This window comes from Myodes glareolus, chromosome 26, assembly GCF_982192425.1.
Source record: "Myodes glareolus chromosome 26, mMyoGla1.1, whole genome shotgun sequence".
Classification (NCBI taxonomy): Eukaryota; Metazoa; Chordata; class Mammalia; order Rodentia; family Cricetidae; genus Myodes; species Myodes glareolus.
Window position 1 is genome coordinate 23,265,898 of NC_142051.1, and position 16,167 is coordinate 23,282,064.

General features: G+C 46.3%; 1 protein-coding gene across 1 annotated transcript in view; it reads right to left on the reverse strand.

Moving 5' to 3' along the window:
• Pawr (pro-apoptotic WT1 regulator) overlaps nt 1–5,913 on the reverse strand; it is an 86,164-nt gene extending 80,251 nt beyond the window's left edge. Inside the window, exons 1-2 of the mRNA XM_048418337.3 lie at nt 5,759–5,913; nt 4,701–5,317 (exon numbers count right to left, since the gene is read on the reverse strand). Of these exons, the coding sequence (XP_048274294.2) occupies nt 4,701–5,198 (498 nt within the window). The 5' untranslated portion in view covers nt 5,199–5,317; nt 5,759–5,913. The remainder of the gene's footprint in view (nt 1–4,700; nt 5,318–5,758) is intronic.
• Between the last annotated feature and the right edge of the window lie 10,254 nt (nt 5,914–16,167).

Here is a 16,167-nt window from a genome sequence, read left to right on the forward strand (position 1 = left end):
TGACATGTGGATGGGGAGTAGTATAAACAATCAGGTCTCTTAGAACACTGGGCTTGCTGTAGACTCAGCACCACATCCTAATCTCCCTGGATTTCTAGGGTTTACTAGGAAGAACATGTCCCATGCACTGTTCAGCAAATATGCTGAGCTAACTGCTGCCTCACCAGTGCTCCCGAGGAAGTGAGTGCTCTCTATATCAAATGATCCTCCAGCCTCACCTTGGAAGGCCTGGGTTCAAATTATGCACTGGGAACAACACCATCTTGAGAAGAAGGAAATTATCATTTAGGTCGTATTAAATTATACACTTTTGAATTGCTAACAAAAAACTAATTTCCTATTTTTCATTTTGCTAGTATTGCTAGCAGTCTGGTGTTAAAAAAAATCTCCTGAAGGGCTGGAGAGATGGCTCAGAGGTTAAGAGCATTGCCTGCTCTTCCAAAGGTCCTGAGTTCAATTCCCAGCAACCACATGGCGGCTCACAACTATCTGTAATGGGGTCTGGTATCCTCTTCTGGCCTGCAGGCATATACACAGATAGAATATTGTATACAAAATAAATAATAAATAAATATTTTTTAAAAATCTCCTGAAGCAAACTAGAGAGGTTCTGAGAGCAATCTCTGAGCCCACAAATCTGTCTCAGGTTCGATTCAATTCCAAACCATTACCGGCTTTCTCTTTCAAATGCCTAATTATCAAAAACAACTTTAATAAAGCATAAAGGGAAAAAAATCTAAGGAAATATACTACACAATGCAAGGTTAATTCTTTTAAAATCTGTTTTTCTTTCACATACACACTCCACAAGAACACTAAAAGACTCCATCGCTTCTGTGCCATCTTTTTTAGTCAGCATATAGTAACTGTCATGTTTATGTCTATATAGTTGTGAACCATTTAAGCTCGGCCTTTAACATAAACCAAGTTTTCATGGCTGCCCAATGAAACACTCCTACTTGCTGTGGCGACCGTCTTCAGGCAGTAGCTCTCGGAAAGAGAGCAGACACACAACCGTCTCAGAAGTCCTCCGTGCCACCGCCTCCTCTGAAGAGGTGCACTGCTTAGAGATGAAGCTAACTCTCCGTTCTTACCAAGCTTCCTTAGCGCACTGGCGAGCACCTGCGGACAACGCCTATGTTCTAGTCCCTTCTGGATCCTCAGACTGCGACCCAGTGGTCCTTAACCCTGACTCACATGAGAACTACATGGGGAGTTTATAAAAATATTAATGCCTGGGCTCCATCCCAAACCCATTAAATCACATGGGAGGAGTGGGAGTGGAGGGCAGGAAAGGCCAAGAATCGGCGGGGCGGCGGGGGGGGGGGGGGGGCATTTATTTTAAGTTCTGCACATGGTATCAACAGGCTGCCAGAGTTAAGAACCGCTACCCTTTGGCCCTTCAAACACACTGCATTTGTGTGCAAACGCGCATGAGAACAGGCGGATGGATAGATGGGTATGAAAGAAAGTAAGACTCAACCCAAGAGTCTCAGCCTCACTTGCTTCCAGCTCACTTGTCTCTTCCCTTTAAACATCGAGCATGCCAACACGGAACCAGCAGCAGGCTGTGTGTCCACGCGCTCACACTGCTAAGTCGGTGCTATGTTCTTCCACTTCTTCCTAGCACCCCGCCTTGCTCTCTCCAAATCTACACAGCTTTCTTCTTGTTTTGCCCACTCCGCCGCTTCGACAATGCAGTGGACACGGGCATGCAATGATCATTTGTTGCATTTGAAGAACACAAAGACTAGAAGCAGGTAGCACGCCATGTCCTAATTATTTGATGAGAGCGAGATACTACCCGCGGGGAAAGGTAGAGAACGCCAAAAATCAGGGAAATTAAAACAAAAACAAGAAACTAATGAATGAAAACCAGAGTTTGCCTCATTAAAGGATATCTGGAAATTTGGACTTTTATACTCGACTCCCCACAGTCCCTGCCCGGTATCTGATCCCCTACTGGGAAGTTTCAGCTTTTAACCCATTTCCTCTCTAAACTGTCTCCTAGTTGCTACTGGGATGTTTGGCTGGAATCAGGTGCCGTTGCAGCAATATAAGTAACACACGAGAATAATACAGTGAGTTGCTGAAAGCCAGAATGAATACATGGCAGGGATGTTTGATGTGTGCCTTTGGGGGGATGGGAGGATACTGTTTCACTATGTATTCCTAGCTGGGCTCAACCACACAGATCTGTCTGCCTTCCTCTGCCTCCGCCTCTGCAGTGGGGTGGAAGGCATGCTCCATCACAGCCTTTAATATGTACTGCTTGAAGGAACAAAGATTATCAGCCACTGAAATAGGTCCTCTCAGCACATTCCAGGATAATCTGGAATAAACTCGTTTGGGAAATACTGTGTGAATGAATGCAAGTCTCATTCAGCAGTCCATCTTTGTTCCCCTACTGGCAGAATGGGTGATACCTAAAAGTTTATAGAATACAGGAGTGCCAAGTGATGCAACACACCAACCCTTTCGGCGAGTGGCTCTCACTATTCAAAACTGGAAGAAATAGCTTGCAATTCTAAAACAGCAACAGCCTAAGAGATATGAAAATGGTTCAGCTTCAAAGTTCTGCAATATATATTCTGCAACTGTTTAAACAATATTTCTTTAAAAAAAAATTCTAAAATTCCAACAGTAAGGGAAGGAGACACTGGAGAAGTATGTCTCCTAATTAGATACTGTGGTAAAATATGACTTTGTTTTGTTGGGTCCTACAGCTTGAAACAGAGCCATGGTTACCACTAAAAGAAAGCAATCCTCAATTCCCTATTCAATAAAAAAAAAAAAAGGTTCAAATTCCACAGACGAAGGGAAAAAAAATGGTACCCTGGGTTGTTTGTTTTTAAGGAAGATTAAATTTAGGAGTTGCCAACACCCAAACGAAAAACATTCCAGAGTATTCGACTCAATTGCAGTGGGGAGTCATCTACATTCTCGGCACTGCGTTCCCTCACTCAAGAGAAGGACCCACTAACAAAGGATGTTTCTCAGGCTCCCACAAGATACACCCTACTTATTTTCCCGGGGTTTTTCTTTTTTTTTTAAGTAATTAAAAAAATAATTTTAGCCCAAGCCGCCAGACCAAAAAAATGAAGGGTAACATCTGCCAACATAGTTCCCAAAATAAGACCCCTGTCAGATGAACCCTGAAAAAGGAGTAAAAAACGACAAGTTCTATTATTTGAACCATAAGTTGCTTTTTAAAAATAAAGCTGAGGAATGTAGACTTTCCAAAGCTTTGTCTTCAATTCCCCTTAATCTTCATATTTTTACATTAAAAAAAGGAACCTGGAAATTTGATTACCATTCTTATGAATTCCTTTGAAAGCAACTTTAATGAATAACAGACATCTTGTACAAGTAGTAAACCACAAAGGACAGTTGTTCTGGTTGATAAAAATCTCTGAAACATTCCCATAAAAATTCAAAAATAGACCCTTCAGAGACATACTCCGATTTTCTTGTTATGGAAATCATATTAGTACTTAAAATTATAATCCTAATATACTCCTTGCTACAAACCACTTAAACCACAATTATTAATAAATTAGTGGGCAATGGGGTGGTGCCCGTCTCACATTCGCATAACCCTGACTGATCTCAAATGCTCCATCTTCCTGCCTCAGCCTCACAAGGATGCGAGGACGCTTTTGAGCCATGATGCCTTCGAGCCATGGTGCCTTGCTTTTAACGTGATTTTGCGTTTTGTTCTGTTTAAAACGCAGTGCTGGCGATCAAACACCGGGCCTTAACACATTCTAAGCAAACGCACTACCACTGAGCTACACTCCCAGCCCACAGTTAGTAAATATTTTAACAGTCACTTAATGGCCAGGAATAAAGAAGTTGTGGGTGGTGAGCAAAAACTAAAAAGCCACTGAGCAAGATGTGGCTCCTCGGGTGAAGCACAGTGGTCAAACCACTTCCCCCTCAACGGTTTGGGGCAGCTTCCTTCCAGGTGGATAGAAGTGCGAGAAGACACTTTGGCAAAAATCTTTACACAGTCCCCTAAGAGACCGTGCCTGCTGCCTGAAGAAATCCTTTTTGTGAAATAGCAAAAACAATCCCAAACAAAAGAGCACACCTCCCACAAATGTTTGCCCAATTATTAAATACCGCAAGAAATCTCTGAGCCTCCAGAAACCGAGATTGCTACAGCATCCCTGCTTGGATGGGGGTGAGGGGGTGGGGTGATGCAGGCTACACAGCAGACTTTTATTTGGACACACTCATCTCGGGTTTACTGCGAGATAAACGCTGGCTTAGATATTGCTAGGGCTACGCTTTCTTTACAGGTGTTCTCCTGCAAACACTGCTAGGGAAGTGGAGATAAAACAACCTGATAGCCGGAGACGGACACGTGGGAAAGCAGAATACGTCACCAACTCCACGAATCGATTTTCCTAACTGATCACCCCCGCACGGAAAAGCCTAGGCTGGCAAACCTCGGGGACACAAACTGTCTATCACTCTAAAGTAGGAACCCGGTGCCGAGGGCGCAAAAAAAAGCACGTGTCCTCATCTGGGTCGGAGAAACTTCCCAGGAATCATTTCCTCAAAGTAAAACTCCATCCCGGCTGAAAGCGAGTGCAAGGGACCTCCGGGCCCCGGGTCGAGGGAGCTCCCTGGTGGAAGACACCGGAGGCGGCCCCGATCCCCGAACCCTCCCCGCCCCGCCCCGTCCGGCTCACCTCCGCGGCGGGGATGTTGACCACGCCGGTGGAGCGCCGCTTCTCCCGCAGCTTCCTCTTCTCGATCTGCCCCTTGCCTTTCCTGGCGCTGGGCCCGGAGCTGCGGCCCTTCTCCGGGGCACCGTCCGGTTCTTCCTCGTCGCCCCGGGACGCGGGCGCCCCCGCGACTGCAGCGGCGGTCGAGCATTCCTCCTCCGGCCGCCGGGAGCCGGGAGCCGAGCGGGGCAGCGCCGAGGGACCCAGAGCGCAGTTCAGGGCGGTGGGCCCGGGGACAGCAGGTGCGGCCGCGCCCGCGGGGCCGTGGTTGAGCTCGGAGGTCCCGGCGACCGCGGTTGGGGACAGCGGTCCCGCAGGGGACTTAGCGGCCGGATCGACGCCGCCGCCGCCCGAACCCGGGCCCGCGGGGTTCTGCTTCGCGCGCATCTTCTCGCGCTTCGCCTTCCACTCCTCCAGGAAGTCCGTGGTGCTGCCGCCGCTCCGGTAGCCGCCGGTCGCCATGTTCCCAGAGGGGCCGGCGGGGGCGCCCCTCTCGCCGCGCGTCCCGACTCCCGCCGCCGCCTGCCGCCTGCCCCGGGAGCAAGAATGCGAGGGGGACGGCGCGCAGCGCGACCCAGGCTCTGCAGGGGAAGCACACGGGCCGGGGGAGGGGGGCGAGACGTCAGGTCCCCGGGCAGCCGCAGGACAGCGATCGGCTCCCCCTCGGCGTCCCCGCGAGTCCCCAGCAAGTTCGCAAGGCTCACCTCTGCCGTGCACCCCGAGATCCCTGACCCCCGGGAAGCAGAGAGAGGCGAGCCCCACCCTCGCCACCCTCACCCTCCCCCGTCCCACCCCGGTGGGCGACCGCGCACCGGGACACCGGCGCCGCTGCCACCTGTGTGCCGAGCTCCCCGCGACTCCTCTCCGCTGGCGCGGGCTCAGGCTCCCGCGCCACGGACGCCTCCATTCCGGGACGGGGCATGGAACCCCCTAGCCCGCTGGAACAGGCGGAGACGCGTCCAGCGGAGAAGGGGACCGGTGCACGAGTCCCGCGCGGGAGACCCGGGGAGCCCCTTCCTTACCTCGGAGAAGTTTAGGTGGGACAAGGAGCGGGGCGGGGAGGAGGGTTGTCCAGGTGAGCCAGAGCGCTCAGGACGCGCACGACCAGCCACGGCAAACTCGCCCGCTGGAGCTCGGGGGCAGTCCCTGGCCGGAGGGAGGGAGAGATGGTGGGAGGGAGAGAGCGAGGGGCGGAGGGGGGGGCGGGAGCCGAGCAGGGCCGAAGCGGGGCGGAAAGGACCGAGTCCGTGCCAGAAAGTGGGAGGGGGGGGAGGGAGTGCCGCCGAAGTCCCGCCCTCCGCGCCCAGGTACGCGGCGCCCCGCCTCTCCCGCCGCGGCGTCCCCTCCCTCCCGGGGCGCCAGTGGCTGGGACGTCTCGTTCTTCCAGCTCTGGAGATTCTGGGGCGGGATCGGTCGCTCCACGCCCCTCTCCTCACTCCTCTTCCCCGCCTCTCAGGTCTCCCACCACTCTTCCTTTTAAGTCCAAGACCGTATTATTCTAGGGAAAGTTGTGACTTGCTGAAGGCAAGTGCTACCAGCTAATGATGATTCAGGACCTGACTCGCCAGGGTGGGGAAATACCCATGCATCCCTTTCCCTCGCTGCTGCCCACCCCTTTGGGGATGCAAGGGATGGCGAGGAGGACCCTGAGAAACTCAGCAAGCCTCTTCAAAACAGCGAGTGTCGTGGGAAGGGAGTTAGCTAAAAGAAGCTAAAATTAATGATTTATCAAGACTTTGTTATTCTCTCAAGCTTTTGACTCGACATGATGCCTTTGCACACTTTTACTGTATTTTGCAGTTCATCCCGTTTTCACGCAGTCTCTACACCGCTTATGGACGGTTTTAGCAGCAAATCTCCCACTAACATCATAAAGCTGGATAGTCTCCTTTTTTTCCATCCCTACTTTGCTCAGGAGTCCATCCTCACACGCGGGTCTTCTATGGTCTCTAGATCCGGGCTGAATGGGCCCCCGCTGATCTCTCACTTCCCTGTAAAGGCAGAGTGCATCATTGTCAGGGGCTGTGAAACCATGCCTTCATGTCCTAAAAAGTAAGAGCCGTGAGTCACACACAGGCTAATCTAACAAATCTTCCTCATTTTGCTCAGGTGGCACAGTGTAGGGAAGGAGGCTACAGGCAGAGCAATAGGAACAGGCGACAATGACTCACAGGCTCTGCATTTCTCAGAAGCAGTTCTGGTCTTTGGCCTGCCGGTTGGGCTGAACATAAACGTTTAACTTAGAGAACGCTTAGAAAGTTACTTGGTAAAAGGTCTCACCTGAGAGACTTTAAAACATACTGATCGTGAACGTAGCTGGAACAAACTGAATTGTGGTTTTGTTTTGGGGGGTTTTAAGAGGCAAGATGAACCTGAAGGTGGCGGCGCATGCCTTTATTCCCAGCACTCAGGAGGTAGATAGAAGCAGGCAGATCTCTGTGAGTTCGAGGTCAGCCTGGTTTTATAGAGCGAGTTCTAGGACAGCCAGGACTACACAGAGAAACTCTGTCTCGAAAAATAAGACAAAACAAAAGAGGCAAAATGGAGCCTAACTATAAACTTTCGCATTCAGGCATTGATCTCTTGGAGGGGCTGTAGACCATGCTGGAAAGAGGACATGCTCAGTTGAGGTGCCCAGACGTAATTTATCGCACAGATTTTTTTATGTTTAAATTCTCTGAAATTCAGTGGCTTTCTCTTACTACAAGATCAGCAATAGTACCACATGTTTAGAAGCTGTTTTAAGAGTTGACTCTGACTGTAGTATGCTTGGTTCAAGGGCCACTCCTGTTACTATAATATCAAACTGTCCTGGGGTTCTGAATGGGGAGACAGAAAGGAGGAGGAGGAGGAAGAAAAGGAAGTGGAGAAGAAAAAAAGAAGAGGAGAAGATGTAAGGGGAAGAAGAAGAAAGAAGGAGCAGGAGGAGATGGAAGAAGAGGAGAAGGAAGAGGAGGAGGAAGAAGAAGAGGAGGAGGAAGAGGAGAAGAAGAAGAAGAAGAAGAAGAAGAAGAAGAAGAAGAAGAAGAAGAAGAAGAAGAAGAGGAAATGAATACATATTAACTTGAAAACAATAGACCTTGAATGAACAAGGGTAACATTTATGAAAATAAATTTATCACCCCATCTCTTAGCATTAATCGACTCTGAGTCAGGAGTGTTGACTGGCTTGGCTTTGGGTAAGTTGCTTAACTTTTGTGCCTCTGTTTACCTGCATATAAAATGGGGATAATGATACTTCCTACATGCTCAGAGCATTGTGAAAGTGCCTCGGGTCCTTAGATAAAAGGTAAGACGTGAGAACCAGAGTGGTTACTAGTCTATAAAGTGCCCAGGGAGTCATGGATGAAAGAGATTGTTAAGGTACAAAGCACTCTGTTTTGTTATTGTTATCGCTTATTATACCTTTTGTCTTGACTTTACCATTCTCAGTATTCCCAAAGGTAGATTGCACAACCAGGCTTCTTCCAACATTATAGTGAGGTATTTAAGCTGAGTCAAGCCTGCCCTGGAAGATGTTGGCATATCATCTTCATGTATAGACTTCTGATGAAATAATCCTCAAAGATGTGGGGCTCGGTTTCTCAGCCTCCACACTATTGACATTTGGGGCTGGGTGGATCTTTGTTCTGGGGTTTGCTTCATTCATTGGAGTAGGCTTAGCATCGTCTTGAACGTCAACCTTCCAGATGCCAGAAGCATCCGCGAAACCTTTTGTGGCATTGCCAAGTGTTCCTGGTCAACAATACAACTCTCGGAGTTGGCCTGACATAGCTCCTTTCAGTGATCCACTTGGACTTAATAATAAGGGAAAATATGCTAATGCTAACAAAAGAATCAAGATTTTATTTGAATGTGTCAGAGAATAATTATAAACACTAACCCTCACTTATATCTTCTAGACAGTATTATGAACTAGCGTGTTTGTTTTTTTAATTTTTAATTTAAATTTAAATTTAATTTTTAATTTTAATCCCCACTCCCACCCCCCCCATCCACTCATCAGTGAGAATAAGGCCAGCCACCCATACAAGTCAACAAAGTCTGACACTTCACTTTGAGGCAGGAACAAGGCCTTCTCCTCTATATTTCGGCTGAGCAAGGTATCCCTCCAAAAAGAATGGGCTCCAAAAAGCCAGTTCAAGCACTAGGGATAATTCCTGGTCCCATAGCCAGTGGCCACAAAGACTGTCCCAACCACACATCTGTCACCCGCATTCAGAGGGTCTGAACTAGCATATCTGTATGTGTTGAAATAATGAATAATATATTGGAAAAATATCCATTTTTATTTCAATGCAAATATCTCTAGAGCATATAGCTTATCCTCAAATTAAAATAATAGACAAAACTGGTGTAAAAGTTAAATATTTCAGTTCTATAAGGATTATAACAAAGGACAGCAAGCTCTCGTTACCCTCCCCACCACCCACACAGTCCTAACAATGACCTCTCAATTGTTTCTGATAATATAGATTCCATGTTTATTGTTTAAATATTCTTACCTTGTTTTCTCCTTTTCTGTTTGCCCATTTTTGGCGAGAAATAGCTCTCTTATGCTAGCTATGCATACATTTTTCTTACCCATAAACTGTATCTATATCTTGATTCTAACTAAATATACACTCTGTGTTTTTTTAGAACTATGACAACACATTGTAACCCGGGATCGTGTGATGCACTCTGATTCCATTTCTTTCGTTTTTACAACTGTATTTCCTTGCTATAAAAGTATTCCTTTGCAATTCAACCTTGCTTTTATTTTCTTTTTGCAATTACTGGTGTATTTTTTTTCTCTATACTGTTTATAAATTGGCACCTGTTGCAGGGGGCTGCTTGTTTGTCCCGGCCGCCCAGAACCAAAATAACCACACAGAAACTGTATTCATTAAATCGCTGTTTGGCCCATTAGCTCTAAGTTCTTATTGGCTAACTCTTACATCTTAGTTTAACCCATCTCCATTAATCTGTGCATCACCACGAGGTCGTGGCCTACTAGCAAAGTTTCATCACATCTTCCGTGGCAGATCCATGGTGTTTCTCTAACTTTGCCCTTCTTTCTCCTAGCATTCAGTTCCGTCTGTCTCTCCACCTACTTAAGTTCTACCCTATCAACAGGCCAAGGCAGTTTTTTTATTCATTAACCAAGAAAAGCAACACACAGAAAGACCTCATACATCAGATACCCAAATTTTTCTCTTTCTGGTACAGTTTGGCAGATGGCTAAATTAATTGACTTCGTTTTGCTTTCTCTTGGGAGGCGTGCCTCTTGGGTCTTAGTTTGGGCCTGCAGTCCTGGAGACTCAGAGAGTCAGAGCGCTCATGATTCTGCAGAAGAAAAGTTTCAAGCGGTCTCCTTACGGAGTCGCACAAGCCCACTTCCTTGCTAGAAGCCCTGCAGACGTCACTTGATTTTCTTTGTTTGTTTTGTTTTCTATTTTTGAATGTTTGTTTTGTTTCTGGGTTTTTTTTTGTTTTTTTTTTTTTTTGTTTTTTGAGACAGGGTTTCTCTGTGTAGCCCTGGCTGTTCTGAAACTCACTTTATAGACCAGGCTGGACTCGAACTCACAGAGATCCGCTTGCCTCTGCCTCCCAAGTGCTGGGACTGCCGGCGTGCGCCACCACTTGGTTTTCAACTAACCCGGTTTCCACACCCATCGGGTTGCTTTTTTGTCAGAGATGTATACTGCTGCTTCTAGTTTCCCCTCTGCGTGTATGATGTAGGTATGCGTGTGCACACGTAGTCATGCGTGTGAATATGTGCACCCATGTGCCGTAGCTCACACATGCAGAAGTCAAAGGACAACCTCAGGTGTCAGTCCTTGCCTTACACCTTGTCTGAGACAGGCTCACTTCCTCATTCATCGCTTGGACTCCTTCCTCGCTCGCCCTTGCTCTTTCTTTTCTCTGCCTCCACGAGGAGCCCTCATTTGCCAGCCGCCACATCTGGCGCCGTGTGTTCAGGGGATTCCAGCTTAGGTCCTCATGCGTCTTCAGTGCGTTACCCACTGAGCCATCATCCCAACCCTGGGTTCCAGTTTCTGAACTTCCCTTCGGGCGCCTGCAAGACAAAACCCATCAATCCTGTTGCCAGTATCTCCTGCTCGGCATTAGAATTCCCCTTGCTCTACTAAAGTCCGCTCTCCATTCTCTCATCATCCAGAACGGTTCTTCTGCTCATCAGTTGCTTTGACTGTTCTCGCATTTTTCTTTTGTTTTATGAACAACACTAGAGGAGGCAAAGGTGAATGTGTATGTTTAATCTGTTCTGATTATAGGACTATAAGAAATCCAGTTCGCCTACTTCACAGATTTCCAGATACTTTGAAATCTCCACTGTCAGTCAGCAAACACCTTAACATCCTTTTCCTTACTCATTGAATTACGTCGCACATCCAGACTGATTAGTGATAATTCATACTATGACAAAGAACAAAATCTTTTTATTTAATACACACACACACACACACACACACACACACACCTATTCACCTCAGAAAGTTAATGCACAGACCAAAGTAGGGATTTCACCCACATTCCAACTTGATGAGCCACTGAGTGTTTAATGGCGTTGTTAACAGGAGTATGCATCAGGAGTTAGTTACAGGAGCAGGGATAACTCAGCAAAGGAGCTGCATCACCAAAGAAGACAAAACAATAACAAACAAACAAACAAAACCCTTCCAAACACTGGTGAAGAGTCAGAAAAGCTGCACCCATGGAACTTACTCCTTAGCATGTAAATAGCTCAACAGTCTCAGAATCTCTCCCCTCTGCAGCGTCCTCTATTTTAGGGTCAGTAGACTATCAGTGTTAATTTCCCCTTCCCATGCCATTTAATATAACCGCAAGCTCAATGAAGAAGAGCCAGAAGGTCTTTGGTGCTATACCCTCCCAGGCCCTCTTAAAGAATAGCGCTTCCTAGACTCCGAGATCCAATCTTGTCAGTGCTGGACTTCTGAGTTCTCGTGTGCACTGTCAACATCCCTGAAAGAACTGTCTTAGTCACTGTGACCACCTTCACTCTTGTCTCTCTTCTGATGATTTCCCAATGCTCTCTCCTTCTTCCCGCCCCACTGATGGACTCACGACTTGTCAAAATTATCAACAAGCGTCATGTTGACAAAACCAGCACTTACATCATTTAAAAAAAAAATCCTACTTAAGGGGGCTGGAGAGAGAGCTCAGCAGCTAAGAGCACTGGCTGCTCTTCCAGAGGACCCAGGTTCAATTCCCAGCATATCAGCTCACAACTGTCTGGAACTCCAACTCCAGGTGACCCAACATCCTCACACAGACATACATGCAGGCAAAACACCAAGGCACATAAAATAAATTAAATTTTTTAAAAAATCCTACTTAAGCCTCTTTTATTAATTAGGATAATGACTTTTTCATTATTTCAATTTTCCTTTTCAGGATTTAGTCGCCAGAAGAATTTTTATTTTCCCACCAAGTTCACCAATGCATCTTCTCGGTCTCTTTTAACCCAGTTCTTTGCTGCTTAGCCTCAAGAAACTCGGGTCATCCCAGAACATAATTATTGTTCTTGTTCCCATTTTCCTCAGGCACTATTGTCCCTAGATGATTCCATGGAATCTCGCGGTTTTAGAAATCACTGCCAAATTAATGTCTTAATGTAACCTTTTCCTCCCTAAATTCCAGGCTTTCGTGTTCCATTTCCCTGGGTGACAATTCCATGCAGCTGTCCAATCACCCTCTCAAAAAGATTATGGCCAAGCAGAACTCTCCATCCACTTCTCTAGCTGATCCACTCCTCTCCCGTTTCTTCCCGATATTGATAGAGTTGCCATCAATCCAGTTGTTCAGACCACAAAGACTTCCTTAGGTCTTGCCTTTCTTTCCCTGACCACACAAACTCATTGCGCCATCCTATCAGCCACCATTTCAAACTTCAGTCCTTAGAGCGCCCAGAATGATCTGCTCCAAATATAACCAGATACAGGACTCCCTTGAGATTTCTTTCTTTGTATTTAGCCCCTGAACACTCATTGTCTTGAGCTGGGGGTGGGGGTGGGGATGCCAGTAGCAGGGAGGGTTAGCATCCCTGTGTTGCTTGTTCTGCAGGGGCCATGGCAGCTTCCACTGAGATTTCAGAATCTGGGAGGCCAGGTAGAAACTTGCTACTGAGCTGGAATCCCAGCAGACAGCACCTAATAGATAATGAATGCTTTGTGAAATTGTGGGTATGGTGCTCTAATGGGGACCCCAAAAGGGAAACTGTTTCGGACAGTTGTCAACATCAGTGTACAGTGTGAGGGAGTAACCATGTGGGCAGCAACCTGCAAAGCCAAAGGGTCAAAATCTACAATATTAGGGGCTACCACTTACTGCACCATGTAAAGGATAGTGCTCTTGTACACTGTAAAGGTTTGTCACTCATATTGGTTTAATAAAATGTTGATTGGACAGTAGCCAGGCAGGAAGTATAGGTGGGGCATCCAGACTAGGAGACTTCTGGGAAGAGGAAAGACAGAGACGCAGTCACCAGCCAGATGCAGAGGAAGCAAGATGAGAATGCCTCACTGATAAAAGGTACCAAGTGACATGACTAAACAGAGACAAGAACTGTGGGTTAACTTCAGTTGTAAGAGCTAGTTCATAATAAGTCTGAGCTAATAGGCCAAACAATTTATAATTAATATAAGCCTCAGTGATTTTTTTAGGACTCAACAACTGTGACAAAAACTTTTGGCTACAGGATAGAACTACAAGCATTTGCTGTCTTCCTTGCTGGGCTTTGACCTTAATGTCGTAGTTACTGTCCCATTGTTGTGAAGAGACACCATAACCAAGGCCACTCCTATAAAAGAAAGCATTTAATTGGGGGCTTACTTGCAGCTTAAGAGGGTTACTCCATGATCCTCACGGCATGAAGCACAGAGGCATGGAGCTAGAGCAGTAACTGAGAGCTTTACATTCTGATTTACAGGCCGCAAGAAAAAGTCTGGGTCTGGCAGGGGGCTTTTGAAACCTCAAAGTCCACTCCGAGTGACACACCTCCTACAAGGCCACACCTCCTAATCCTTCCCAAATAGTGCCACTAACTGATAACTAAACATTCAAATATATGATCTTATTGAGGTTATTCTCGATCAAACCACCACATTTAGCCACACTTAGTTCCTTTCTTTCTTCCTTTGTTCCTTCCTCTCCCCCCCCCTTTCTTTCTTCTTTCCCATTGCCCATTTTCCCTATTAGAAAAAGAATGTTACCCCTGTCTCTATCTCACCAGGTAACTGACTTGACTTTTTCTGCACAGGGGTTTCCATCTGAGCTTGCCTTAGGGCTCAAAGGAGACTTTGCACTTAAACTTTTGAGTGATGTTGGAATAGTTAAGTCTCTGGGACTATTGAGGATAGAATGAGTATTTTGTGTGTGAAGCTTAGGGGTTCGGGATAAATGTGGTGACTGGATTTGGGCTGTCCCCTAGAGACTCATGTGTTAGAGGCTAGATTTGTAGCCAGTGGAAAGGTGACGAAGACTCGAGGGAAGGATCATTACAATACTGCAGGCATACCCTTGCACGTGGCTGTGAAACTCCAATCTCTTTAGCCCCCTGTTTGGTTCCACAGTCATCTCTCCATTTTATGCACACTCCTACTGTGTGCCATGAGATCCTCCCTAACTAAACTAATGCCAGTGCCATGTGCTTGGCTCTCCAACATTTTAAGTAAAATAAGCCACTTTTCCTTATGAAGTCACCTTACCTCAGGTATTTCATCTGGTAATGCAAACCTCCCAATATAGACCTCAGTTCATTTAGTGCCTGCCTTCCCCTCTGGCTGGAAGCCAGGTGATGCCCTTTTGCATTTAGTTCACTTTTATACCCTATTCTTAAGATAGGGCAACCTCATTCCTGTCTTAGTGCCTAGATACAACCGTACTTTCTTCTCAGCTGTCACCTCTGCTGCAAAGGCTTTCCCCATTCACTCAATCTGAAAAAGGCAAAAATCTACATCGTAAATAGCAACCAATATTATTTTATAGTTCATTGTATTATCACTATTGGGAGTAATCTATGTGTTTATTGTGTTTCTCCTCTTGCTTGTCGGTGTCACCTTTGTGTCCCCAAACACCAGGAATTTCCAGTAAACACTAGGTATCCACTAGAAAGCAAATATCAAATATATAATCTAAGCTCTGCTGGAGAGTTGGAAAGCTCGACAAATCCAATATGAAAGCATGTCCCACTGTTTGGCAGAGAATCTGTATGAACCCATAGGAAATTGTATAGACTGTCAAATTGTGACATTGTGGAGTTCGGTAACATCCAGTTTTCATACTGGGTTATCCATCTATTGTTAGACATTGAGTATCTACTGCAGCTACGATAATAGACGTCTGCCTCTGATTACAGAAAACTTAGCTGAAGCTCCTCACCTCCACCGTGGAATTAAAGATGAGAAGGAAGGGTTGTGGTCAAGGACAGGAACCTAAATATACTCCTTCACATCATGCACAGGCATTTTCCAGTCATGTGACTGTACAGAGAGCATTTAAGCTCTTGATCAAGTTATTTATCCCATAGATTGGGAATATGAAATGAAATTCAGCCTCTGGAATTTGCTATTGAGGTAACTGCTGAATACACATACAAGTCACAACAGACACATACACACACACACACATGTCAAGATGCTTGCCAGTGAAAACCAAATTTCAATAAAGCTGAAAGAGTGCCCCCTCCCAAGCTTGTAAGTCCTCAGTCAAAAGAAAAAAATACAGAGGAAAAAGAGATAACTGGAAAAGACGCAGTGTCTTAAGAGTAGTCAGTCATGACTAAATGGAAAGACAGCAGGATGGGAGGTAAGAATTCGGTGGCCTATCATAAAGGGAAAATTATTCAGAACAGTGGAAGAAGTATGAGAACTTAAGAAAAAAGACAAGCGTGAATATAAATATTCCATTCAGAGCATTCAAATCAGCAGGAAAAGATGATTGGAAGAAAACGCCAAATTCACCAGAAGGTATCATTTTCCACTTACTGTATTGGCACCGTTCGGGACCTAAAAGGCCAACTGTGGTATCGGAGGAACTGGTGAGTGCTGAGCTGTAACTGATCCAATGATGTTGGGGGAAACCTTGGCAGTATCTGGTGAAGATGTGATTTCCTGCAACACGGTATGCATTTCTAAGCATCTACCCTCGAGACATCCTAGTCCCCACAAGGACTCCTGGGTGCACTTCGGAGCACTGGCAGCAACGGAAACAGTGGGAAAACTACCTATAATCCACGGTCAGGTGGATTTAGAGGGGACAGTGTCTTTCTCCTAGCACTCAGCAGTCTACAACAGGAGGATGGCGAGTTTGAGGGTGAGCCCAGGCTACATAGCAACACCCTGTTTCAAAGTAGCCAAAGAGAAGTGTAATAAATCATAGTTTTGGGGCTGGAGCGATGGCTCAGTGG